Source organism: Sander vitreus, chromosome 17 (genome assembly GCF_031162955.1).
Source record: "Sander vitreus isolate 19-12246 chromosome 17, sanVit1, whole genome shotgun sequence".
In the NCBI taxonomy this organism is placed as follows: Eukaryota; Metazoa; Chordata; class Actinopteri; order Perciformes; family Percidae; genus Sander; species Sander vitreus.
In genome coordinates, this window is record NC_135871.1 from 27,090,774 (window position 1) to 27,106,537 (window position 15,764).

Genomic DNA, 15,764 nt, shown 5'->3' on the forward strand with positions numbered 1-15,764 from the left:
TGGGAAAGATCTTTAAACTTGACTTTTGTTTGCAGTGATTAAGATGTTCTCATTTATTGCATCGTCATAAAAATATTATTTTATTGTTTCTGATCATTATTTAATGCTTATTTAATTACTAATATACATTGGTTTATACAATAAATTCATGTAGTGAAATTCATTTTGCAATTTCCCCTTTTTAATAAAAGTTTTTCAGGATTTGATGATTAATTTGTTGTACAATAAAGTCTTTATTAGAGCAACAGTTGTATAAAACAACAGCAGCATTCATTTCACAATGCAAATACACAAAATATAGTATCTCATAAACGATGAAACAATTAATCCTGAATTAACCTCCTGAGTCTTTTATCAGCCTCTTAATACAATTCATTTTTTTCAGTATTTGGAATTTTCTTTGCTGATTTAGAGTGACTTACATTTTAAATATGTCTTCTTAAATAATGAATAAAGTCAAGGATTGGGTATGTTGGATTACCGAAACACTGCCAGAATACATAGGAAACAGTGACATACCAAACAAAAAAATCTTTGAATATTCTGTTTAAATGTAATTATGCCTTTTATGTTAAATGACGTTGCAGTCTATTCAATTAGACTGCATTCTGCCGTTTGCAAAAAGAAATTAATTGTGTATAACTTCTTGAAAACAACCTATGAGTTAAGTACTGAGAATACGTTTCTCTTAGAGTAATAAGTAAAGTAATTTTATTACAGGAGACGTAATGAATAATGAATTACATTTTCCTATCGCAGCATTTCAGTGTTGACTGTCTGCCTGTAGAGCGTTGAGTTCAGCCACTCTCCTGCTCCACTCCTCTTCTGTCATTTCTTCTTCTTCTGCTCCTTCCATAACATCCTGCTCTACCTGATGGTCTCCTGAAAAACAGATAATCATGTTACAAAGATAAAAAAAGATGGGAGAAAGTGTGTGTGTGTGTGTGTGTGTGTGTGTGTGTGTGTGTGTGTGTGTGTGTGTGTGTGTGTGTGTGTGTGTGTGTGTGTGTGTGTGTGTGTGAGTGGGAGGTGTGTCCTCACCACTGCAGCTCAGAGCGGTGCAGACCCAGTTTCCACAAGCACACACACACTTGTTGCACTCCATCCGAGTTTCAGCTCCATCCTCGAACACTTCATCCTCCAGAGCACACTCTTCACATAAAAAAACACACGGGTAAGAAATTAAACTGCAAATCTGATCTGGTTGTGTTTTGCTATTTGTTTTTACATTACAGTTTTTTACAATCACTTTGCTACTAATTTCAGAACCTTGATGTCATTTTTCAAAACTCTAGACACAAAACTCAAATGGTCATCACTCGTACCGCAGGCTATCCAATGTTCAAAACATTGCATTGTGCATTCATATCTTTAAAGAAATATTGCACTTGAACAATCATTGGTTCAAAAAACTAATTTTGGTTTATGTGTATTGTATCCAAGCAATTGAAAAAAGTGTTAGATCATTGGTTGTGAGTTTTGTGTCTAGAGTTTTGAAAAATGACGTCAAAGTTCTGAAATTAGGGCCAAAGTGATTGTAAAATACTGTATGTGAACAAAGTGTATCTCTTTTATTTTTTGTCAGATTCAGACTTTGATTATATGTTTTTTAATGTCTGTGTGTTGTTGGCAATATCTTGTTCTGGAAACAAGAAATAAATAATACTGTTCATACATTCTTCAGGGACGCTGATCATATACTTGTTAGACTTTGTGTGTGTGTGTGTGTGTGTGTGTGTGTGTGTGTGTGTGTGTGTGTGTGTGTGTGCGTGCGTGCGTGCGTCATTACTTCTCTCATACGGATGGTAGGTGGGTGTCAGACAGTTGATGAACTCCGTTAAGCTCAGCTTCCAGTCTGTGTTTTCATCCGACAGCTCAATCAAAGCATCAACACACAGAGACCTGAGAGACAGGCTATTGATTACAAGGATTCATTTATATTGCCCTGTTGCTGAAATGTGCTATACAAATAAAGAAAATCTTAAAAAGATTTAAGAAAAGGAATAAGTAGTACCTGTGTTGGTGACATGAAAACTTGCATTATGTATAAAAAGGAAATTGTGCTTCATGTAACGTCTAAACCAGTGGTTCTCAAGCTTTTTTCTTGTGCCCCCTTTGAACAGTATTTTAAGCCATGTACCCCCTACACAGCGCGAATAATTTTTGTATAAAGAGGAACAGTACAGCGTTGTCAGCGACAGATTTACTAAACAACGGCCTTGTACCTGGAAAACATTTAAATGCTAATGAAAAAGGCGACAAAACCTTGGAAAAAGGCAGTAGAAAGAAAGGAAGGCAACTCTAGGGCGACAAAAGTGACAACAAATTCAAATAAGCGACAAACTTTGAAAAAAGTGACAAAAACTTTGAAGAAAATAAGACAGTAGACAAACGTAAGGAATAAAGGCAAGAATAGGTAAAAACAAGCAACAAAACCTTCAAAAAAAGGTGACAAAAACTTTGAAAAATGCAACAAACTTGGACAGTAGACGTAACTACAGCCTTGTAACTGAAATACATTTTGTAAAAAATGTCACGTATCCCCCACGTATGCAGTCCTCCAAAAGTACCCCTAAGGGTACATGTACCCCCATTTGAGAAACACTGGTCTTAACTACCACACAGAGTTTATAGAGTCCTAACCACTGTCAGATTATCTTCTGTGTTTGTGTGTGCTTTAGAGCTGCAAATATTAGTTGATTCATTGATTAGTTGTCAACCATTAAATTAATCACCAACTATTTTGATAGTCAATTCAGTTTATGTCATTCTTAATAAAAAAAAAGTTAAACTTCTCTGATTCCAGCTTCTTAAATGTGAATATTTTCTAGTTTCTTCACTCCTCTGTGACAGTCAACTGAATATCTTTGAGTTGTGGACAAAACAAGACATTTAATGACATCCTCTTGGGCTTTGGGAATCAGTGATCAGCATTTTTCACAATTTTCTGACATTTTATAGACCCAACCACTAATTGATTACTCGAGAAAATAATCAACAGATTAATCGTCTATGAAAATAATCGTTATTTGCAGCCCTAGTGTTTGTGCGTGTGCATTGTGTGTACCTCAGTAGCATGTTAGCCTCCAGAGTATTAGAGTACGTGAGGTTTAGGCCCTTCTCATTGTGTTTCAGGAAGCTCAAGAACTCTTTAGAATCGAGCTCTGAATCCCCGTTATCATACGTCTGTAACACACAAACAGAGTTAGATTTGAAATATCTTTTTCAGTTATTCTTAGTTAGCTCATCATTTCTCAGGTTGTCCAGTTGCAAAGAACTGGAGTCACCTTTAAAAACAGCAATAATTATTAGTACTTCTGTGAAAAGTTGTTACCTTGAAGTACGTTTGCAGGAGGTGATTGGCTGAGTCATTTGAGGCCATGTTGTCAGATTCTACCTCCTCCTGAATCCACTGGATCACTCTCTCTCTCAGCAAATCACGATCGGACAGGAAACAGACAACTACATGTACAAATGCAGGAATAAAATGGTTAATGTAAATGGTTAATGTTGAAGTAATGTAAGTAAGTAAGTAAAGAGCACATTCAAACACAGCTTAAGCTGACAAAAGTGCTGTACAAGAAGCACTAAGATGCTGTATAAAATAACATTTACATGTAAAATGTTAAAAACAGAAATGTTGGGAAACCATCTGATGTAATAATGTAACGTACAAACGTAATTCTGTAATAACTAAGCTGCAGACTTACTGGGGCTCACATCCATCTCTGCTGGTTTCTCTGCAAATAGACACACACAAAACACTGTCACGTGTGTGTGTGTGTGTGTGTGTGTGTGTGTGTGTGTATGTCTGTGTGTGTGTGTGTGTGTGTGTGTGTGTGTGTGTGTGTGTGTGTCTGTGTGTGTCCGTGTGTGTGTGTGTGTGTGTGTGTGTGTGTGTGTGTGTGTGTGTGTGTGTGTGTGTGTGTGTGTGTGTGCTGACCCAGACAGTGTCCTCTGTGCTCCAGATGTATCTTGGTCTGGGTAATGCAAATAGACACACACAAAACCCTGTCACGTGTGTGTGTGTGTGTGTGTGTGTGTGTGTGTGTGTGTGTGTGTGTGTGTGTGTGTGTGTGTGTGTGTGTGTGTGTGTGTGTGTGTGTGTGTGTGTGTGTCTGTGTGTGTGTGTGTGTGTGTGTGTGTGTGTGTGTGTGTGTGTGTGTGTGTGTGTGTGTGTGTGTGTGTGTGTGTGTGTGTGTGTGTGTGTGTGTGTGTGTGCTGACCCAGACAGTGTCCTCTGTGCTCCAGATGTATCTTGGTCTGGGTAATGCAAATAGACACACACAAAACCCTGTCACGTGTGTGTGTGTGTGTCTGTGTGTGTGTGTGTGTGTGTGTGTGTGTGTCTGTGTGTGTGTGTGTGTGTGTGTGTGTGTGCTGTCTGTGTGTGTGTGTGTGTGTGTGTGTGTGTGTGTGTGTCTGTGTGTGTGTGTGTGTGTGTGTGTGTGTGTGTGTGTGTGTGTGTGTGTGCTGACCCAGACAGTGCCCTCTGTGCTCCAGGTGTATCTTGGTCTGGGTGATGCAGGCGTCTCTGTGCAGCTCACAGTGATTCCTGTAGGATCTTCCGTTACTGCCGCACACCCAGTGCTCCGTCACGACACACTGCTGCAGAGAAAGCGGGCAGTCAACAGAAGTTTCACGTAAAAACGATCTGCAGAAGACAACTATGGACACAGTGATCCAGACTCATACATGTATAAAATGTTTAACACAGAATGAGCCACAAAAGTTAATCTGTGGCATCAGTTTTAAGATAAATGAGATCAAAACAAACAATGATTAATGTGTTGCTAAATCCTGAATAAATATAAACAATAATTCTGAATTCATCACTCACATTGATCAGTTTAAACAACTGACCCCTATAAATCTAGAGAAAATATATAAATTATATCCAGTATATATTTCAGATGTTATTGAAGTTAATCAATGTTTGCTGTGTTCTGTTAGATTGTTTTTATGTTGTGTCATACAGATAGTATACTTGCCTTTACAACATAAACATGAAGCAAATTCCATTTGAATTTCATGCAGAGAGAGATAGATGGTGAAAAATCAGTGTGTGTTTCTATAATCTAAGAAGTAATCAGAGATTTTTTTAATTCAGTTATGAAAGTAATTTCAAAAGCAGTGAGTAAGGAATTATTATTCACCTACAGAGCGAACCGAAAAAAAAGTCTTACTTGATAAGACGAGTTCACGGGGTATTCAATGACTTTTACCTGTAAACAGCGACAGACTGGTTCTCCTCTGTCAGTCGATACACACTCTCGCCCTGCGCCGCAGAAAGTTCTGGCACACACTGACTGATCCTGACACACACACATACACAGAGAGAGCGCTATATTATGTTTTCATGTTATTTTTGGATTCTGTTTTATAGTAAACAATGAAAAGAAGTGAAACGTGTGTGTTTCACACTCCAGATGGTGACCTTTATCTCCCACTGAGAGACCTCTTTTGAATGACAATGACTCTCTCTCTCACAAACGCACACGAGCACACACACACACACACACACACACACACACACACACACACACACACACACACGTTTGTACTTGTGTCCGTGACATTCCTTACCCTAACTTTAATCATCTACATTCCTGACCCTAAAACTAATTCTAACCTGAATCCTACAACTAAACCAAAAATATTCTCTCTCTTGTTTTTTAAATGCCTTCACTCCCAGGGTCTAAAACTCAAAGATGTTCAAGGGCACACACACACACACACACACACACACACACACACACACACACACACACACACACACACACACACACAATGGATACATCTGCCACCTCCAGCTGACATCTGCTACACAGCAAACCTGCTGTTAGCAAAAAGCTGACTGGGGCCAAACACACACACACACACACACACACACACACACACACACACACACACACACACACACACACACACACACACACAGCAGTGATGTGTTGTAATCACAAGTTCATGTCTGACCCTGTTGCAGTTGTAAAACAATTTTTCCTCCTTGTTTTGAATCTTTTGTCCTCTCAGTCTCTCTGTCTTTGCTCTCCTCTTGCCCTCCTCCACGCTCACTTTTCATTCATCTTTTCATCCCCCATTCATATTTGTTCCAAATATGTCTAAGTCCTTTTTATTTTGCAGAACATTTGAATTCATATTCAGTTGTAGTTTTATTATTGTTAATAGAAATGTGTTTTTTTTAGGTGCAAGATGGAAAATAAAATCAGTTATTGTGCACTACAAACAGTAAAATGCCAATAAGGTTGAACAATATTATTCACATGAATATTTCCACTTACACAGTTTAGTCTTCTGTAGCAGCTCTGTGAGGCTGGAGAAGTCAGGGCATTACTAAAGTTGAGAGGACAAGTTATCTGGGAACCATGAATGTCTGTACCAAATGTTCTGCCAATCCATCCAATAGCTGTTGAGATATTTGACATAGTTTTTATTTTTTACATGTAGACAAGATAGTTTTAGCTCAGTTAATGTTATTTTTATTTTGGTTTTACCGCAACTGCTTTTCTGTTGTTTTTTCTTGTACTGAATCAACACTAAAGTTTTTCTGTCGAGTTGACATTTTTGACTCAAAGGTAAGAAAACAGCTGGAGAGGAAACAAACACACCGCCGAGTGTTTCAACCGGAATTACCGCTGCAGGGTCTGAGATTAGAGATGAGCTGCTGACAGCCCTAATCACGCACATACCTCAGGACCTGCTCACCTGTGTGTGTGTGTGTGTGTGTGTGTGTGTGTGTGTGTGTGTGGGCTTGTTTAACTATATTTGTGGGGTCCAAAAACCGGGAGTCCAGTATACTTGTGGGGTCCGGACAGCTTTGTGGGGCCAAATTGCTGGACCCCACAAGTTTAAAGGGCTGTTTGAGGGTTAAGACTTGGTTTTAGGATTAGGGTTAGAATTAGGTTATGGTTAGGGTGAGGGTAAGGGTTAAGGTTAGGCATTTAGTTGGTGGTTAAGGTTAGGGTAAGGGGCTAGGGAATGCATTATGTCAGTGACGGGTCCCCACAAAGATAGTGAAACGCATGTGGGTGCGTGTGTGTGTGTGTGTGTGTGTGTGTGTGTGTGTGTGTGTGTGTGTGTGTGTGTGTGTGTGTGCATGTGTTTTTTCAAAATCAGTTTTCCGAACAAAACACATTTCAAATTTCACCTCCACATGCCGACACCTTCTTAAATCATGTACCTCCTCAACCTAGAGACACACACACACACACACACACACACACACACACACACACACACACACACACACACACACACACACACACACACACACACACACACACACACACACACACACACACACACCGTTTTGGGAAGATTGGAAATGTCATTAGTGGAAACATGTTTTCACCCTGATCCTGGAGGCTTCAGTGTACCTGCCAGTATTCTGTCTTTTCAGCCATTCTCCCTGTTTTCCTACATCTTAATTTAATCATTGTTTCAATTTAACAGTGTCCTGTTTTCATGTAGCTGCTCAGATATAATAGGAACCTGCACAGTAACTATTTAATGCTTATATTGTAATGGTCATGATTTCTTGAAGTAAACAGCAGACATATTTTGGTTAAATAGTGTTGTTCAGTACAAAAATATCTCATTGACGCTTTGAGTTTACCTTGGCCAGAGGAGAGGAGGAGACGGGAGGAGAGGAGAGGAACAACAGCAGCAGGAACACAAAGATCGTCAACATCTGGAGAGGAGAAGAGAGGAGAGGAGGAGGGGAGGAGAGGAGAGATTAGGAGAGGAAAGGAGGAAAACGGAGAAAAAAGGAGAGGAGAGAAAGGAAATATTATAGTTAAATCATAATTAAATCATCTCAATATAAGGCAAATATTTACATTTTTAACAACAGTAGAAATATTCATTTTACTCATGCTACCACTACTACTGCTACTACTAATTATTATATTAAAGCAGCCGTACCATGCCAGTCTAACACAGCTCGTCCAGCTGCTATTTCTCTGTAAGAACCAGTCAGGATTCAGCCACTCCACAGTATTTGATCAGCACTGAAAAAAGTAGCCTAATCAATAAACCATTCAGTCAATCAATCAGGCGGTAAATGCATATGCAAATATCCAAATTGTCAGCATGGATCCATTTGAATGAAGAGTTTATATCCAGTCAACCATCAGTGAAGCCGACTGCTTCGCTCTGCAGTGAAACAACATCTGAGTTACAAAAAGAAAGAAGAGGAGGAGGAGGAGGAGGAGGAGGAGGGATGCTGGGGGAGAAAGGAGACCAGCTGTCCAGAGTCATACAAGAAGCCCCCCCCCCCATCCCCAAAAGCACACACAAAACACACGCATGAGCTGTCCTCTTAAAGAATGATAAGTTGAAGGCACGCGGCCAGCCGACATGTTCAGACAATGATAGCTGCGGGGAGAGAGGAGGTGAAGTTATTAGTCTGACTGACACAACTGAAAGGAAATAATTTCACATACAGTACAAAACCGCAAGACGTGTTTCCATGTTTAAAACAGTTCGAGCCTGAATTCGTCGTATACAAAACTACTGCCAAATATTTTGTGATTTAACCCTGTTGTCCTCGGGTCAAATTTGACCCTTTTTCAAAAGGTTTCTATATCAGAAATTTGGGTTTCTTTCAACCAGATTTTCAACAAAAAAAGGAACATGGCGGGTTCCCTACGCTTTTTATAAGTATAATAAATGATGAGTTGACTACTTTCATTGAATTTGGGTGTTTTAAAAATGTGACAAAAATGTCGGAAAAAGATTAAAAAAACGTGGGGGAAAAAAACACAAAAACGTCAAAAGGCGCAGAAGAAATCAACAAAGACATCAGAAAAAGTGACAAAAACATTGTGGGGGGGCGGAGCGACAAAAGTGTCAAAAAAGACGACCAAAACATTGAAAAAAATGTTTGCCTGGTCGACGGACACCAGGGTTAAACAAAAGAAAAGAATGACAAGTATAGAAGTATAAAAAAAGAAGCTGATTTTATTTCTAAGTATTAAGATTCTTGCGAGGCCCACATGCATCCAGGTGAAGATAATAAAGGCTGAATTCCATTCAGCAGCTGCAGTATATGGTTAGTATAGGTTCCTTTATTAGTCCCCAAGGGTACATTTGTTGTGCAGACAGGGTGCAGCAATCAAACAACAATACACCATTAGTTAAGAGTACATCACAACCAGATGAATTCGTAAAACATCACTACAAACACTGTCAAACGGAACACATATGTTGGCTCAGGGTCACACTGTCATGGCTTACTGGAGCACTGAGACGTTGATACAAATGGAAAAGAGACTTTTTAATTGTTAATAAATCAGATTTGAATCATCTAACACAGGTGTGTCAAACTCAATTTCACTGAGAGGCAGACATTTATAGTTTATGTACGTTATGTTTTCGAGATTTTTCTTGCTTTTTTCAATGATTTTGTTGCTTTTTCCGACGTTTGTCACATTTTTGTTGACATAAAGCTCTACAAAAGTCAGCCAAAAAGTTCCAAAGCCATGATAGAATTTTGCAAATCAAGCAAAACAAAGATTACAAAGATTTTTAATTACCGACTCACAGCAACCCGTTTTACAGCCGGATTATGCTAACTCTTTGGTTCTGTGGGAATTTCTGAGTCTCAAAGTTGGCAAATCTGCCAAATTCTGCTTTAAATGTCATGTAATTGTTGTCTGCAAACAGTTTCCTGTCTTTTGGGGTTTGGGGCACAACTAGGTTGGGCCAAAATGTATTGTGAACCTAAATTATTTTGAGGGCCAGATTGAAATCTGCGAGGGGCCTGGTTTGGCCCGCGGGCCTTCAGTTTGACACGTTCGACGCTCTGTTGTAGTGCTACACTGTGACCAGCAGAGGACAGAGTCACCATGTTGGTTGTTATCATCAAAACTACATACTTTTTTTTAATTTTTAATTTTAATTTTTTTTAATTTGCCAACTTTTACAAATATGTTATACAGTGTTTGAACAATTCGACATTGTATTACAAAGCATATCAAAAAGATATTCATTCCCATCCAAAGAACATTACAACCTGACTTAAAAAATACAATACAAATAGAAGGTGAAATGGAATGTAAACTCTATAATCACATTTCCTTGAAAGAATCTTGCAGTACATCATCTATATCAAAACGACATACTACATACGAGAAATGCTGACCCCATACGAGGCTGTTCGCAGCCTTAGATCCTCGGCGGGGCCCCTCTAACCGTTCCAAAGTCAAAGCTCAAAACCAGAGCTGATTGTGCTTTCTCCATCAGGGCACCTCGGCTTCAGACCTGCCTGAGGAGATAAGGCTCGCTGAATCAGTGACTTCTTTTAAATCACTTCTTAAAACACATTTTATAGACTTGCTTTTATGTTTCATGTTTATGCTTTTTATCGTCTTTCTCTTTGTATTTTTACCCTAGCACCTCTTAATTTCATTTTGAATTATCATTTTTTCTGTCCTTTTAAGGTGCCCCATCTTCTATTTTCACGACTACATTTATGTGTACATACTGTACTGTATGTGTATTGGTTTGTATGCGCTTTTGGTTCTTCTGTCAAAGCACTTTGTAAACTATTGTTTGTTTTTAAAGGTGCTATGTAACACAACCACAATTTAAACAAAGATGTTATGGTCTTATGACTAGAATATGACACAGGGCCCCTTCTACAAGACAGAGCCACAAGATCAGGTAATAATGCAGGCTGTATTAGTTGGTATTGTGATATTGCAACAAATTTGCAATTAATTAAATTACTAAAACGAGTTGACACCCTGTGAATCTTAGCCAATAGGCTTTGGGGATCCTACAGATCTGGGGCCCACTTTATTTTCAGCCACCCAATGTCCCAAAGTCCTGTAAATAAACAGGATTGCAATCCATATTTTACAGACATAATCCTCATAATCCCTTTTACACATTATCTTTCAACAAATGTCCTTGTCCCCCTCTCTATTCTATTGAGTTTGTCAAGTTCAACCCCCAAAGTTGTTCCCACTTTGTCATACTCTCCCTCTCTGGTGTGACAGTCAGCTGTGTGTCAGAGGAGGTGCTGCGGTTCAGATAAACCTACTTGCCTGCTGTGCGCTGTAACACCAATGAAGCACTTCCTAAAAATAGAACAGAGAGGTCAGCCAGAGTTTGTGCACATCTTTTGCTTGTGTGTGTGTGTTTGTGCATGCGTGTGTGGGCTCTTTTAAGGAAAGGTATGCTATGATCTTAATGCAAGACGATAACAGAGGTGTGATACGGGCAAAGACACATTGAAATGTGCACACACACACACACACACACACACACACACACACACACACACACACACACACACACACACACACACACACAGCTCTTTGTATCTTTACATTGTTGAATTTCTCTGGATTGTGCTGCTGAGATGTTTCAGGCTTAGAAACCTTTCAAACATCATTTAAAAAATTCATAATTTTCATTTCATTTGTTTTTTTCATTCATCTTTAATGTATGAATTGTCCACACATAAAAAACGTCCATCACAAGTAAACAACAGCTAAGGTCTTCAAATAACTTTAGATGTTCATTTTACAAGAAAAGCAGCAAATCCACTTGTCCAAGATGTTGGAACAAGTGAAAGTTTGGAAGTTTTGCTTGATAAATTACTTAACATAAAATATAAAATGTTCTCAAATAACTGTCTTGTCTATTGACTAATGACTTAATTGAAGATTGTTTCAGCACTGCACAGCAGAAAGCATTATTACATACTTATATACATTCAGTTATGTACATGGGAAGAGATAATATACATTTTAACTTCAAAATGTGTGGAATGATCTGAGGCCTGTACTACGAATCAAGATCAACATGCCCTGTATTTATTTCAGTTACCTGGCTTCACTAACCCTAACAACCACAGTCCCACATAAGCTGTGTCACGACGGTGGTTAACAACTAGTTCAATCAACCCAGGGTTTCCCAATCCAGCAGCGTCGTCGTTGCTTTAACCTATTATTTCAGTTGCAACCCTGGTAGTAGAAGCGATCGTGAGAGCAAATAAAATATATAAAAACATAATTCAAACCGATGTGCGCATTTGGCAACACACGGCTCAAGATGCCGATAGCCTATATGTAATTCCCTCCCATTAAAATCTATATATTTCATAAAAATACCCATCAGGGAATGTTAACGGGGTTGTTGGTCTCTAAATGTTTTAACTTTTATGAGCGCATTCCTCTCTCCCCCTCTCTCCCTCTCTCTCTCTCCCTCTCCGTGCACCGAGCTCCGCCTGATCTTACCGTCCTAATTTCCACTGCGGTGACGCCGTTGTCAATCGAGTGTTGATTGGTCAGTAGGCGGTGCTTTTACACCAGATCTCTAATCTCCAACATAACCTGCTCCCGACCAGGTTAGGTGTTCAGCATAAGTTACCACGGCGATTGAACCCGGTAACAAGTGATCCACCGTTGTGGTACAGAAAACCCTGGGTTGAACCTGAAGTTACCTCGTTAACGCCAAATCTTGCTTCGTAGTACAGGCCTCAGGACAAGTGTACTTTATCTTTCTCAGAGATTCACCTAACCATCCATCCATCCATCCATCTTCGTCCGCTTATCTGGTATCGGGTCCCGGGGGTAGCAGCTCCAGCAGGGGACCCCAAACTTCCCTTTCCCGAGCCACATTAACCAGCTCCGACTGGGGGATCCCGAGGCGCCAGGTTGGAGATATAATCCCTCCACCTAGTCCTGGGTCTTCCCCGAGGCCTCCTCCCAGCTGGACGTGCCTGGAACACCTAACTAGGGAGGCGCCCAGGGGGCATCCTTACCAGATGCCCGAACCACCTCAAGCAGTAGAGCAGCAGCTCTACTCCGAGCTCCTCACAGATGACTGAGCTTCTCACCCTATCTCTAAGGGAGACGCCAGCCACCCTCCTGAGAAACCCATTTTGGCCACTTGTACCCTGGATCTTGTTCTTTCGGTCATGACCCAGCCTTCATGACCATAGGTGAGGGTAGGAACGAAAACTGACCAGTAAATTGAGAGCTTTGCCTCTCTTTTCGTCACAACAGTGCGATAAATTGAATGTAATACCGCACCCGCTACGCCGATTCTCCGACCAATCTCCTGCTCCATTGTCCCCTCACTCGCGAACAAGACCCCAAGGTACTTGAACTCCTTCACTTGGGGTCAGGACTCATTCCTTACCCGGAGAAGGCACTCTATCGGTTTCCTGCTGAGAACCATGGCCTCAGATTTAGAGGTGCTGATCCTCATCCCAGCCGCTTCACACCCGGCTGCGAACCGAGTGAGTGCTGAAGGTCACAGGCTGATAATGCCATCAGGACCACATCATCTGCAAAAATCAGCGATGAGATTCCCAGCCAACCGAACTGCAACCCTTCCCCACCCCGACTACGCCTCGATATCCTGTCCATAAATACTACAAACAGGATTGGTGAGAAAGCGCAGCCCTGGCGGAGGCCAAACCTGAAACGAGTCTGACTTACTGCTGAGAACCTGGACACAACTCTCGCTTTGGTCGTACAGAGATTGGATGGCCCTGAGAAGGGACCCCCTCACCCCATACTCCCGCAGCACCTCCCACAGTATCTCCCAGGGTACCCGGTCATATGCTTTCTCCAGATCCACAAAGCACATGTAGACCAGTTGGGCATACTCCAAGGCTCCCTCCAGGATCCTTGCGAGAGTGAAGATCTGATCCGTTGTTCCACGAACAGGACGGAATCTGCATTGTTCCTCTTCAACCCGAGGTTCGACTATCGGCCGAACCCTCCTTTCCAGCACCTTGGAGTAGACTTTACCGGGGAGGCTGAGACATGTGATACCCCTGTAATTGGCACACACCCTCTGGTCCCCCTTTTTGAACAGGGGAACCACCACCCCGGTCTGCCACTGCTTAGGCACCGTCCCAGACTTCCACGCAATGTTGAAGAGGTGTGTCAACCAAGACAACCCCTCCACACCCAGAGCTTTAAGCATTTCTGGATGGATCTAATCAATCCCTGGGGCTTTGCCACTGTGGAGTTGTTTAACTACCTCAGCGACTTCCACCAGGGAAATTGACGACAATCCCCCATCATCCTCCAGATCTGCCTCTACCATAATAATGGATTTAGGAGTTCCTCAAAGTGCTCCTTCCACCGCCCTATTACCTCCTCAGTTGAGGTCAACAGCATCCCATCCTTACTGTACACAGCTTGGATGGTTCCCCATTTCCCCCTCCTGAGGTGGCGAACGGTTTTCCAGAAGCACCTTGGTGCCGACCGAAAGTCCTTCTCCATGTCTACTCCGAACTTCTCCCACACCCGCTGCTTTGCCTCTTTCACGGCAGAGGCTGCAGCCCTTCGGGCCCTTTGGTAGAAAAGAGTCCAACCCCTATCCAGGAGTATGGTTCCAGAACCGAGACTGTGCGTAGAGGTAAGCCCCACCAGATCCAACTGGTAGCGCGCCACCTCCCACACAAGTTCTGGCTCCTTCCCCCACAGAGAGGTGACATTCCACGTCCCCAGAGCCAGCCTCTGCCGCCCGGTTCTGGTCCGTCAAGACCCCTGACCTTCACCGCCACCCATGTGGCAGGGCACCCGACCCCAGCGGTTCCTCCCACAGGTGGTGGTGGGCCCATGGGATGGAAAGAGAGGTGCCACGTAGCTTTTTCAGGCTGTGCCCGGCCAGGCTCTGTGGCAAACCTGGCCACCAGGCGCTCGCTGACGGGCCCTCCATCTGGGCCTGGCTCCAGACGGGGGCCCCGGTCTTCCTCCGGGCAGGGTCACTCTATCCCTTCCTCGTTTATTCATAGGGTTTTTCACCTGACCAGTTTTGCAAAAATGGCAAAAACTGTGATTCATTTCCAAATACCAATACCAAACCGTTTTAAATGATACAGAACTCTTGTGAGTGTGCAGTGAGAATGTACAGTGTGAATGTGCTACACCACTGCTATACTGTTTTTAAATATTGCAAGTTTGAATTTTAAGTGAGTTAGATATTGTTAAATCTATGTTCAACTGATTGAGTGACAAGTGACAACAATTTTGTGGATCATATCTTTCAAAATTCAGCTCTGCATGGCAAATAGTTTCACACAGAGATCCGTTGTGATGGTTATGAGTTTGGCACAAGCTCTCATCACCAGAAGCAGTTAAGAACAAAATAAAGCCTTCTTAAATTATTCCGGTTGTGTCATGCATATTTTGTGAAAAGCATTAATTGTTCAAAAGTTTTGCTTTGATGAAAAAGTCATGAGTTGCAAGAAGAAAGTATTTTTAACAAAATTAAAAATGTTATCATCTCTCTAAATCTGCAGCTTCCTAGTGTTTTATTGTCCTTATATGTGACTCAGAAACATTTTTTTTAAATGTCGCAGAATATCAATTGGATATATTAATCAATGGGGCTGAACCCACAGCAGCAATTCAGAGATAGAGACCCTAGATAAAGTTGTTTATGTATTGTTGTGTGTGAGTATCACATGGTGAACCACTGTTTCACATGAATTTAGGGGAACTCTTTTAACCAAACACACACACACACACACACACACACACAAACACACACACACACACAACCATAAACACACAAACACACACACACAAACACACACACACAAACACACAAACACATACGCACACACACACACACACACACACACACACACAAACACACAAACACAAAACACACGCAAACACACAAACACACACAAACACAAACACAACACACACGCATACACACACAAACACAAACACACACACACACACACACACACACACACACAC

General features: G+C 41.4%; 1 protein-coding gene across 2 annotated transcripts; it reads right to left on the reverse strand.

Annotated features, from left to right (window-relative positions):
* Positions 1-169: 169 nt before the first annotated feature.
* LOC144532278 (follistatin-related protein 1-like) lies at positions 170-8,177 on the reverse strand. Of its 2 annotated transcripts, none has more exons than XM_078272958.1 (10): positions 7,945-8,177; positions 7,637-7,711; positions 5,226-5,315; positions 4,479-4,605; positions 3,711-3,740; positions 3,335-3,462; positions 3,068-3,186; positions 1,790-1,902; positions 1,042-1,152; positions 170-882 (listed from the first exon to the last, which is right to left on the reverse strand). In XM_078272958.1, exons 1-10 carry the CDS (start codon positions 7,945-7,947, stop codon positions 764-766), a joined length of 915 nt encoding a protein of 304 aa, XP_078129084.1. In that variant the 5' UTR covers positions 7,948-8,177; the 3' UTR covers positions 170-763. The 2 variants fall into 2 exon arrangements, with proteins under 2 accessions (XP_078129084.1, XP_078129083.1); XM_078272957.1 differs by having other exon boundaries at positions 4,479-4,608.
* Positions 8,178-15,764: the final 7,587 nt, after the last annotated feature.